The 12,779-nt window shown below is 38.2% G+C and overlaps 1 protein-coding gene across 1 annotated transcript in view; it reads right to left on the bottom strand.

Moving 5' to 3' along the window:
- Positions 1-2,792: 2,792 nt before the first annotated feature.
- The window catches only part of LOC103921201 (armadillo repeat-containing protein 4-like), a 91,797-nt gene continuing 81,810 nt past the window's right edge, over positions 2,793-12,779 (bottom strand). Inside the window, exon 19 of the mRNA XM_009329127.1 lies at positions 2,793-2,906. Coding sequence (XP_009327402.1) covers positions 2,793-2,906 — 114 coding nt within the window. The remainder of the gene's footprint in view (positions 2,907-12,779) is intronic.

Genomic DNA, 12,779 nt, shown 5'->3' with positions numbered 1-12,779 from the left:
AGCCGGGAGCTGGCTCCCAAAATTGTGAAGAGTGACGGATACTCTCTGCTGTAATGATGTTATGTAAATACATAATAATGAATAAACTAAAAAAAAAAACTATTGCAAGGCTGAAAAGACAGGAATTGCATAGAGAAAACGGGGGAGCAGACTGAGCAGGTGATGGCAGATGAACAGGACAGAGGCTGATCCCCCTTTTTAAGTCACTTCATTTTTGCAACTAAAATAAGATTCTATATGGCATTTGTACATTGGATTGCTCCACACTGAATATAATATTGAGCTCCAGTGCTCAGTATAACCGATTTCCTAAGAGGCTGCAGGTTTATGTGGACAAGTAGCAGCTGGTGGAAAGAGAAAGGAGCGAAGGCATTTCCCTTCCAGTCACAGGAGCCGGGGAGCGGGAGCAGGCTGGTGCCCGGTTATACGCGGTGGGAATACCGGGCCCGGGTGGCTGCGGCTGCTCGAGTTGGTGCCAGGGCTTGAATAGGCTGGCGGGCGCTGCCAGGAGGGGTGTGTGAGCAGAAAGTGGGACCCAGCTTTGTGAGGATCCCTTTTCAGAGGGCTGCAGCGCTGTGAAACTCAACACAGCCCTGTGGAGAAAGTGGAAGCTTTTCAAATGTACACGCTGTACTGCACTGCTCAGAGAGGCCAGGGATCACATTCATTTATTTATTTTCCAACAACTAAATCTCTTTGTATTAATTACATGGAATCCACCAGTTTTGGCCAAAAAAGATGTTTTTTTTAAATACTGATCCTTTGCCTGTGTGGCAATCTGTATCGATTTCAGCATTTCTTCTCCTTGTACAGAACTTAAAAACTGCAGGCATGGTAAAGGAAAAGAAAACGGCACAAGTAAGACATCTTAAGTCTGGGATTAACTGTCTGAGGCCTTAAAATAAAGACTTCAGATCAACTACTCAGAGGCATAAGGGCTACCAGCGTGCGTGAGAGTGGCAAGCTGAGGCCATTTAATCGTCAGGAACATGACATTATTGCCCTGACACCTGCATCATAAAATTAAGTTTACTTTAGAACTTATTCCATTTGAAAACCACGCTAAATGGTCAAGAGTGCCTTGAGAGGTGATGTTAAGGACAACAGTTATTGTCAGGGAGTTTTTTCCCCTCAACAGTTAGAAAAATAAGCCACCATTTTACATATTTTTCACAAGCAAGACTGTAATAAACTATTTGTGTCTACCGCTTCTTTCACAGAAAAGACAAAAATAAAATCAAGCCTCTCCTCTTCCAAATTAATTTGGCAATTCACATTTATTTTAGGGTATAGTGATGAAGCATATGATACTACTACAGCTGTGACATCAGTATAATAATATGGATATATATGTTTTCAAAATAACATACCAGGCCTATGGGGCAGAGCTGGAAAATACCTACAATAGTATTTGCTTGGTCACTGGTTGCTGATGGAACTTGTGACAACCCCATGCCTATGTTGGTGTTTGCATTGATCAAAAAATACTACTTGGATTACTATTTTGATCTCCACACTGTCAGCACCTGTCCGTAGTTTGTTTCCTTTAAAATACTCTCTATACCTTCCCTAAGGGCCCAATGCAATCCTCCTTTTTCAGAACTGCATCATTCTAAAATGAAATTTTAAATAAGCCTTCATCTCTGCTTCAGAGAAAACACAAAGTTGGATTTGCATTGTCTTCCTTAGAAGCTTCTGTTAGCAGTAAAATTAGTTGCCTTGAGTAGCCATGCTAGTTAGAAGAAAAATAATGAAATTACAAACTGCTTCCAAAACAAGAAAATTGTTAATTATTAAGGGTAGTAAAAAAAATCATTCAGAAGTGAGTACTTGACAAACACAAGTTATTTAAACACTTGGGTTTTTCCAGTTTTGTCAGCAGTCTGTGCTTGTAATTAAGACATTACGGCTCTCAAGAAAATGCTTTAGTATTATTTGTTGAGCACGGTACGTACAGTGGGTCTGTAATCTATAATATCAATCATTGTTTATGTGGTTATTGAAAGCAACTCTAATTCTGAATATAATTTTATGCAGAAAAATAAAGTAACTTCATCAATACAATGTTGTCCTCAGTTTAAAAAAAAAGACCACAATAAGATAATGTGTAAACGTAAATGTAATTCTCCACTTTTTATTTACAGCTGGTAAATTTAAATTTGAGTTAAACACGTTAATTAAAACACATTTCACCAGCTCCTTATAAAATTACGCACTATTTTGTTTGATGTTGGTAGAAACAGGAAATTTGGAGTGATGTCTACTGCTACAGCTGTTCGCAGTCCTTATATAACACCAGATGTGAGATTGATGTATCTGTATTTTGTCCTCTCCTGTGAATTTCAAGTGATCAAACAGGCAAAAACATAATGACAGGATGATTGGACAAGTTTAGCACGAAGGGAATTGTTCAAGACATTCATAAATCACTGCACAACCACACACGCAGTGAAGGAAAATTTATTGTAATGTCACAGATATGCAAAACCATTTATATCTAAATGAATTTCAAATACAAGCATATTAACTGTAGAAAAAGTCTTTGACATATCTTAACTGATAGTCTTTTGAAAGAGGTAATACGACAAGACACACAAAACTAGGTGTGCGTTTTATAAAACCTAGACGTGACAAACCAATAATGTAAAAACAAACATAATTTTCCACAGATTTATTGTTATTAAATTATCGTCATACAAATGAGTTCTGCTATGAAATGCTAGAAGGAGTAATTATGTCTTTAAATGTAGCTGTACTGCAAAACAAGTGTGCTGGTTAAAGGTGCTAAAGCATCAGCCATACTTTGCTTTTTCTGTCGCTAGAGCCAATCTGCGAATGTTTGCTATGCAACCAGCTGCTGCCTCCTGCAGAATTTCATCTGTAGAGCCTACCATAGCCAGTAGGAGCTAGCAAAAATACAAAAGAGAAACAGCATAAGAAAAACAAATAAGTATGCTATTATTTAAATAATATTCAAATAATATATAGAATAATTGCATGAATTTACTCACACACATAAATAAAATACTAAAAATCATATTCACACCACTGTATTATATGTGTATGTATACCTATATATGTATACTTTTGTATACCTATATGTATTAACATACACATAGAGCATGCTTTATATTTTATCATATTTGTACCTGTAATTTGATATTTTCATGTCTGATTTTCTGTTTATTGTATCACGCCTGTGTATTGGTTGTGACTTGGATTTTTTCTTGTAAGTAGAAAGTGCATATGCTTTAATTGAAATCATGGCTGTCCCCCCCCAGGTACACTAGTATGTTTGTACACACTCAAGATTTTTAATAAGCAAAGCCATGCTTTTTTTGGGTCGTGAAACTGGATCCATGTGAATGGACCCTCGTGCCCCATTGACTGCAGCAGGTTTCTTTATTGTCACAGCAAACCACTCATGTTAAACTGCTTGAGGGATACAGATCTGGGCCTATCATTCTTAAACATTTGCATGTAAAAGGAAAAAACAAAAGCTCAAAAAAGGCGCCAAACTTTTGGAGCTGATTCGGCTTTTCAGTCATGTGGAGTAGATCCTTTACTCTGGGAGTCATTCAATTTTTTCAACGGAAATTCCCCTGGAGTAAGTGAGGTATTGTTCAACACAAGTATGACATAAGACAGGCCTTCATGATAAAACATTTTTACGTATCAGAAAACCATTAATAATGGTTTTGGATCTTACTTCCTCAGTGTGTTGCAAATCAGTGACACAACTGCAAATGCAATATATGCTGGAAAACAGAAGACGCTTGCTTAGCTTGAATCAGCTCCACACAATCCTCAGATTTCTGAAAATCTGCCAAGCTTAATGTACATTCAGGTATTTTGAAGCTCAGACAGCTCTAATTAAAACCTATATTTTCAGTCTGCAATACTTAGGATTCTGTGTTCACCCAAACAACCGCAGAGAAATCTGTTATCACTCAACTCCGGTGCATATTTTTCATACAGCTAAAATATTACACAAAATTATGAACTGCTAAATATAAAAGCATAAATTGAATGCAGACATCAAATTCGTACGCTACCTTTTTCTAACCTTCCAGCAATCGTGAGGCATGCGCCACAGCTGCACACATATGGCATTTCCTTATGATGAGATCAAAGCGTTTTATACTTGAGGAAGTATTTGTGTTAGCCAAATGTACAAAACAAGCATCTTGCCAGTCACCTTTCACCCTTTGACCCTTACATGTAACTTGTAAAGGTGCCTGTGATGGGCCTGAATTATGTCAAAAAGAGTATTATGTAAATTAAGCATCAATGATAATTTTTTCCAGTAATTCTTCCTATAATTTCCATTAATGCAACCAGATGTCTCTGGACAAATAGCTAGATAAGAATTCTTGAAGTGTGAACACTCCTAAAGGGATATGCCAGAGTTAAAATGACACAAGAAGAAATTATATGAGAAAGCTTTGTATTCTTATACTTTATTTGCATGCAAATGCTGGGCCAAGGGCAGCAACCAGGGAAGTCAGCGGAAGTTTCACCACTGACTTCAACTGGCAGGAAGAGCAAGCAGCACATCTCTGTGTAGTGATAAAGCTGCTCTGCACAGCACGAAGGCCAGAATGCATCTTATCAGATGCTTAACTTCTTTTTTTTCTTAAGAAATATTGCTGGATCAAGATCGTTCTTCCTTGCTATTTTCCACCAGCTGATTTCTCATCAGCTTAAACTATAAAGTGTTTCTTTGGGTGCCTCACAACTTTCCTGTATAACTTACAGAGGAAAACTGGTATAGATCCTTCATATCCCTGACTCAAAACCAAAAATATGTATGCACATACCATTCATACGGTGGTTTTGGTAAAGCCGTAAGTTTCAAATCTAGGGGCAAGGAAACTACATGCCTTACGTGATTATTCACTGGATCTTCGCAGACCTAGTGGAAAGCTTTTTCAGCGTAGTGACGGTGGAACTGAAACTTTCATAATAATTTCAGCATAAGACTTGTTATCAGTTTGTAAGAGCAGAAGCTCATCACAAAAATAATGTTTTGGAGACACATTATATAGTAGAAATATAGCAAAAAGCAAAAATAGACCTTTGCCTTTATTATGACTACATGTTAGGTGGGACTCAGTTCAAGGTTATTTATTTCTTTTAGCCAACACTTCTTTCTAGGCTCAGAAAACTTCAGAAAACAGGTATTTTTCTGTCACTTTCCATGCAGAGCTCAGTATTAAGCAATAACAATAGTAGTAGGGGGGGAACTGTGCTCTTTATTGCAGATGGATTTTGGAAAATCAGGGTTAGGTGTCAAAGAACAGCCTACTACACAACACTGGTTAAAAGTACCCAAATAGATGTCTAAAGAATTTGTGGTACAAATGCAACCAATGCAAACAGCAATTTTTATAAAGGTATCAAATACTGATTTTTTTCATTCTGAGTTCAGAAGATCAAGGATCAGTTCCTCTCTAATTCGTTGTTCTTCTAAATCACTTGCCAGTGGTAACATCCATAAGAACTGCCACGTCATACAAAATCCTGTACTACGCTGTGTCTCAGGATTTTCACAATACGACTTCAAAGAAATATTCTTGGAAACACAGTCTAATACAGTAGCTGCCTCTGAGGACTGAGGATATACAGCAACATTTGTCAGTCAACCTCCTCCTTTTGTGCTAACAAAAAGGCAGCTGAAAAGAAGATTATCGGAAATGCAAAATATCTCAATATAAGTAGGTAATTCCATATTTAGGAACCTAACTTTGAAGATTTTGATGTAAACCCTGCCTTAAATGAAATAAAATTTTATTCTTTTTGTATGTACCAAGAAAGTTATAATTCTTTCACTTCCTGGCTGCCACTCCTTGACCTTTTCATGGGTTCAGCTCAATTTACTGGCAAATTGGGTCATCCAGTTCAGGTATGGAAATGTATTCATAGACAGTATACACAGACCATACCCACATATTAGATATATTTGACAGGTCCAAGACGTCTTTGTTTATTCCAATGCACCAGTGCAATATAACATGTCCTTTTTCTTGATGCCCTTGAACTTTGTGTATCCCTTCCCTTTACTGTTCAGGTATCGTTTTCTGACACATGTAAATGTTAACAGATGTGAGAAGCAGTAAAAAAGCATGTGGTATAAATGCTTCTTTCTGGCACATAAGAGGCACTTTCCATAGACAGAGAAAGCATTTGCAGCACTATGTAGCCTTCATTTTCTGTTGGCAGGTATCTATATTCTAAGGCAGGAGTCCAAAATTTTTTGCACAGTTAGCACGTCACACCAGCAAATAAGCACAAATACAAGCTGTTTGGAGAACGTACAGAGCATATGTAGCATTTCTGGTTCCAAAAGCAAGAGCAATGCACAGCCAAATCATTTAAATATTCAGAACAATTAAGAAGATTTTGCTATTACTATCCCAGCTTTAAAATAGCACAGAATTGTGATACTATATTAGGATTGCACAATCATAGAATAATTCAGAAAGGGATCTCAGGAGGTCTCTAGTCTGATGTCATGCTCAAAGCAGAGTCAGCTACAAGGTTAGACCAGGTTGCTCAGGGTTTTTTCCAGCCTGATCTTGAAAACCTCCAGTGATGGAGATGGCACAACCTCTTTGGGCAACCTATTGCAGTGTTTGACTGTCCTCATGGAGAAAAAGGTTTTCTACATTCAGTCACTCTTGTTTCAGTTTATGCCTGTTGTTTCTCATCCTCTTGCCATGCACCACCGTGAAAAGCCTAGCTCCATCTTTTTGATGACTGACCTCCTTGTAGGTACTGGAAGGCTGCTATTAAGTCTGCCTGAAGCTCTCTCTTCTCCAGGCTGAAAAAGCCCAGTTTCCTTAGTTTCTCCTCATAGGGCAAGTGCTCCAGCTCTTGACTGTCCTGATGGTCCTCTGCGGAACCTATTGTAGTTTATCCATGTCTTTCTCATACTGGAGGGCCAAAGCTGGGTGCAGTATTCTAGGTGTGGTCTAATGAGTGCTAAGGGGAACAATCACTTCCCTCAACCTCCTGGCTGTGCTCCTGCTCATACAGCCCAGTATTGTGTCTTCTTTGCTGTCAGCACACACTGCTGCTTAATGTTCTGCTTGCTCTCTACCAAAATCTCTATGCCCTTTTCAGTAAAACTGCTCCTCAGCCAGTCAGTCCCTAGCCTGTATCACTGCAAGTGCAAGTGTAAGTCCTTCTCAGGTGCAGGACTTTGCGTTTGTCCTTGCTGACTTCCATAACGTTCCTGTTGGCCGGCTCCAGCCCTGCCTAGGTATCTCTGAATGACAGCCCTTCCCTTGACTGTATCAAAACCGCCTCCCCTGCCCCAACTGGTGATTTGGTGTCATTGCAAACTTTATGCGTAAGCAGTCCATTGCCTTCCCCAGGTCACTGACAAACATGTTAAATGGGACAGGTCCCAACAGAGAGAGCCCTTCGGCACTCCCCTTGTCACCAGCCTCCAGGTAGAGTACAACCCACTAACTACTACCCTCTGAGCTGGATCATCCAACCATTTTTAATCCATTTGGTTGTTCACACATCTAGGATATAATACAGCCTAACTTGTACAGGAGTATGCTGTGGGAAACAGTGTTGAAAACCTTGCTAAAGCCCAGGTAAATGACATCCACTGCTCTCCTCTCATCTACAAACTTAGACACATAGAGGGTAATCAGGTTTACCTTTGGTAAATCTATGTTGACTGTTCCAAATCATTTTCTCCTTCTTGTGCCCAGAAATGTGTTCCAAGAGGATTCCCTCCATGATCTCCCCAGAGACCAATGTGAGGCTGACCAGTCTGTAGTGCCCCAGACTGGGAGAAGGAAGTGTTGCTCTGAAGACATGCTTTGCAGACCGTCATTGTTGGGTCTTATGCTTTTTGGCATACCAAAGGTGTAACAAAAAAGGAAAGTCTTTTGTCCCTCAGGGCAATAGTAAGAGGTAAGGGGGTAAGCCATAATATTTGCTTGGATATTCATGCATCATGAATGATGCCACCTTCCACTGTCTGATAGCACAGCCCCCTTAAAATACTATCTCTACAATCACAAAATAACCAATTGAAAAATTATTATTTCCAACAAGATAGCAGAAGCATCAAAATAAGAAGTTGTAAAACTGTCATTCCAAAATGGATATGGATCCCTGGATGAGTAAGACAGTAATAAAAATGGGCTAGTAATTCTCTTTTCTATGCAGATGTCTTTCTAGAAGTTTTCACTTCTACAAAAGTAGTAGGTCAAGGGGATTTTAAAGCAGAAAAAGGATAGACAAGTTTTGCAACAATAAATCCTGAATCTGACAAAATCTCAGATGTTAGTGATGCTCCATGTATGGGTACAATAATTTATAAGTACTCAATTTCCTTTGGTCACAGTCATTGCAGCTTCCAGGCTCAGAGGTGGGAAGCAGGAAACATACGAAGTGGTGATTTCAGAAAGAATAGTTTTGCACATATTAATCTTTAAATAAGTAACTAGTCATGTGATGTTTCTACAACAAGTTTTCCAAAACAGTGGAAAGCGTAGAACAATACTGCTGGAAAGAGGTCCCCTTGCTCATATCAAACAGATAAAAGATCAGCCTATTCAATACTCTGGAATCCTGTGAACATGAATGCAAGCAATGAATAAAGAATAACTATAAAAAGAATATTTAATGCCCTTTTTTCTTCTGGCTTCTTTAGGTTTTCTGCCCTGTAAAACAAATTTTATTTGATTTTTGCTAATCAGAAGGAAATATGGATAAACTCCTTCAACAAGATTCATATCTATACTGGGAAGCTAGTCAGAGTTCACATAGAGCTTAACATTCCTGGAACTAAAGACATTTCCTTCAATACAACTGCTGCTTCTATCTGCTGTACTGGTGATGACATCTTGTAGATTGACATAGCATTTCCAGTTGGTGGTAGGACTTGCTTTTTTTTTTTTAAATTTAGATTTAGTATCTGACTTCTTTTACATGCAACATTTCCTAAAGGATGCTAAATTTCTAGCACTGTGATTTTCTAATTGCGTAACACTTCTTTTCCAAAAAAGACATTTCTCACATGCTTTTTATAAATCTAACCTAAAAGAAAAAAATACTTTAAATAAAAGCATATGGTAGAAGCTTATCCAAGAAAGTATCAGTCTAGATCCAGCCAGCATTTTGCTAACTTTCAACACCATATTGCACACTGGAAAATATTAAAGCACCTAGTTTGAGTGTTATGTTACACATATTCCTATGAAAATACTTCTCATAAAATTAAATTATAAATAATAAAACATACTCCACAATCAAAGCATAATGAAGGTTAAGCTCAGTCACTGTTTCTAAACTAAAATTCAGGCCAATTTCCTGATTTCCTCTTTCACCTGAGTGAAAGGGTAAGACAACATGTACCATGCACAGCCTCCTAAGAAGAAGATGCTCGTGTAAGTTCTGCAGTGTTTTGTGTTAGTTTTGTTTTTCTCAGGTGGCACAAAGAGAACAGATTTCAGACGTAAAGTCCTGTGTGCCAGGGAACACTCTGAGCTAGCAGATGTACAAAACCAGTACCAAGAAATTCCAGTAAAGGCAAAAGATGGGCAGCGCAGACACCTACTGTGCTGATTCCCTCTCGTATAAGGTCTCTCCGCTCTGGGACTGAAGTCAGAGCAGCCCCTGGTGTAGCCTAGTTCACTCACTTTGAATGTAAAGAGGTGGGAACCGAAGCGCTCTGGCTGGGGTGAGAGAAATCCTAGGAAGATTGCACCTGGCTTCGTTTCCCTTCTTCTTATTCCTGTCTTTCCCCTTCTCTCTCCCATGAAACACATCTCCATTCTGGCAGCCATGGAAAAAGGATAACAAACTTTCGGAGTCACTCAAGCATGGCTGGGGGGACGAGGAGGTCCAAAGGATGCAGCTTGGGCTAAGGTACACCTGAACGTGGTGGTCAGCAGGCTGGCCAGGAGCTGTCTCTTCTTTCTCATCTTTCCCTTCCTCCCTCAGAAAACGAGTGAAAGAGTATAGGGGCAGGCAAACCTGTGCAATTCTGCAAACAGGTGCAGGACATGTTAGGATGGGAACAAACTTGTCTGCAGTTTGTGGTGCACTTCCAGACATTAAACTATTTCACCTATCTCAGGACTTACGACAGGTGACTTGTCCTCTGCAAGCTGTTACTTTTTCCTACGTGACTGCCTGTGACAAACCAGCTGTTGGTAAGCTGAATCCCACAAAATGCTGGGAAACAAGGGAGAAAGAAGAGTAGGGCTTGATAGATTCAGTGACGTACTCTGAACATCTGATTACTGGTACCCTACCATGAGATGTTTACTATTTCTTTAGAATACACAGCTTCAGTGAACTTCAACTGATTTTACGCCATGATCGATCTGAAGTTTAAAATCCTTCTGGGTACAGCTTCATTTTTTTGTTTTTCCTACATGCTCTCTGTCCCTTTTTGTCTATTTATTTTGTTTAGTCACTTCCTGTATTACAACTAAACCGAAAGGTATTTGGGCAAGGACCGTATTTCTTCAGCACATCTGAATTGTGCCTACTACAATGGGATAGCACTCTTGAAAGGAAATCCTCTTGAGCACACACTAATAAAATACAAAATGAGAATATACTTCTCATACTCTCCAGTAAGATTAAATGTTGCACTGCATCACTTTGCAGAAATACGTACAACCTGAACGCCTAAAGGGAATTACAGTACGGTACACATTTTAAGTACACATATGTACTTGCAAGTTTTTATATATCTAGAAAATACGAAGAAACCCTACAGCTCTCTCTCCACCTCATCTGTATTAATTGCCTATTTCTTATATAATTATTTAGAGAAGGATGCCTCCTTTCAGTGCAAAGACATAATAAATGGGCAGAGAACTCTGAGTATCAGTGACAAGGAGAAAGTGAACAAAATGCTAAATGGTGAAATGTAAAATAGTTTAAAAACTGTAAACTTGCAGGCCACTTTAAAATATACTAAGTTTAAAAGTTTTCCCATCTTAAGTTGTTACTTACAGGACTTCAGAGGGATATTTCCAAAATTTCAGATGTAAATCTAACTAAACATAAACATACCATGCAAAGGTAATGTAGCTAAATAAAACTAGCAATAAAAATTATTTCTAATCTTTGTTTAAAAGGTACGATTATATGTAACCAATTGGAGTCCTTAAAGGCAGATAGTTTGAATCTACATTCACCTGTAAGAAGTTTGGTGCGATATTAAGAAATAATTCAATCATCATGAACATTCCAATGTACAAAGAGTCTTATGGGATATGAAATTCATCCCACAAAAAGCAATAGGCCGATCTGATAATCCAGAAGTGATGAAGCCCAGGGTCTTACAGCATATTTTTATTTGAACCACTTTCTCTATTTTATTTTTATTCCACTGTAGTTTTCAAGAGAAGATTAACATATAAAAGGCTTTTGGTGGGATAGAGAGAATAAAGAACTTTTTCGTAATCTCAGTAGAGTGACATTTTAAAAAAAGCTTTTTTCAATTCACTGGAAATTCATTTTATTAAGATTAAAACAGGAGCCTGCTTACTTACTACATGTAATGGACATTCAAAACAGTAAACTTATGTCATGGATGTTCCTTTCATAATTTAGTTTGGCTCAGCAACATGTTGGGGACTATCCTTCCCTTATATTGCTGCCAGCCTGATCAATCTTTCTTCTTTGTATTTCCTGCTTCTTCTCCATACTTACCTGCTTTTTCACACTTTGCTTTCTTTTTCATTTTACAGGAGCATGACTTCTACCTTGCTTTTCCGTCCTAAGTATTACTGAAATAATACTGAGTATAGGAAATTGAGAGAGAGTTGCTAATTCAGTTTTGGTTTTCCAAATTTGTTAACATTACTATCAACATGAATACTGTCATTTTGTCTGTCTGTCTATCTCTAGCAGTCATATGAAGATTATACGAAAGTTAAGAGGGGGCAGTTACAAATAAACTATATCAGCAGCAAGTCAGAGGAGAAAAAGGAGGTTTAAGCTGTCCATTAACCCTCACATACTGAAGGGTTCTGCCTGACTTCTCAGCAATACCCTGAAAACATGGTGCATTTTTTTTCTCATTTGTCTGATATTCCTGAAGTGCAATATAACTAGTCTGTCTTTGAAGACAACATTGAACTGCAGCAAAGAGACACCACAGTTTCCAGACTAGTGACAAATTTTGCAATGTTTATCTCAAGTTGCATCTTATCCTGAGAACAGGGTACAAAATCTGACTGTACTAGTATTTTAAAAGTATGTTAGATCTACTGGTATGCATGCACTGACTTCAAACTCTCTTCTGTATTCAATTCCAAGTACTAATTTTGATCTCTGAAGTTAGTATAGCTTTAGGTCCAATGATCTAAGTGTCTGTCTCTCTGCCTATATATGATCATTATAATCAAAACCACTGGGGTGCTTTTGCCAGTAAACCTTACATATCAAAGTCTGGGGACAAAAGCAGGATGTTCTCACTGTAGATCCATACAATAGCATTTATTTCAAATAATGAGCCAGGTTATACTAAAGCTGGTTTTTTTTGTGGCATGCAAGAAGACTGATCTATAATCTCATGTTTTAGATGTGTGGGTGGCAACAGTGCATACATTTACATAAACTGGAAGATGAGTGGTATTGTTCAACTTATAGTCTGGTTTTAGACTAGTAAATGTGCTAGAAAATGTTCAGTTAGAACACAGCATAAATAAATGTATAAATGGTATGAACACAGCTCAGCTTTATTCACACAAATATGGAACTGAATGTAATGAAGCAAGAAATGAGCT

Source organism: Pygoscelis adeliae, unplaced genomic scaffold, assembly GCF_000699105.1.
Source record: "Pygoscelis adeliae isolate BGI_AS28 unplaced genomic scaffold, ASM69910v1 Scaffold427, whole genome shotgun sequence".
Classification (NCBI taxonomy): Eukaryota; Metazoa; Chordata; class Aves; order Sphenisciformes; family Spheniscidae; genus Pygoscelis; species Pygoscelis adeliae.
The sequence above is the reverse complement of the archived record's forward strand: the minus strand, read 5'-3'. Positions and strand labels throughout refer to the sequence as shown.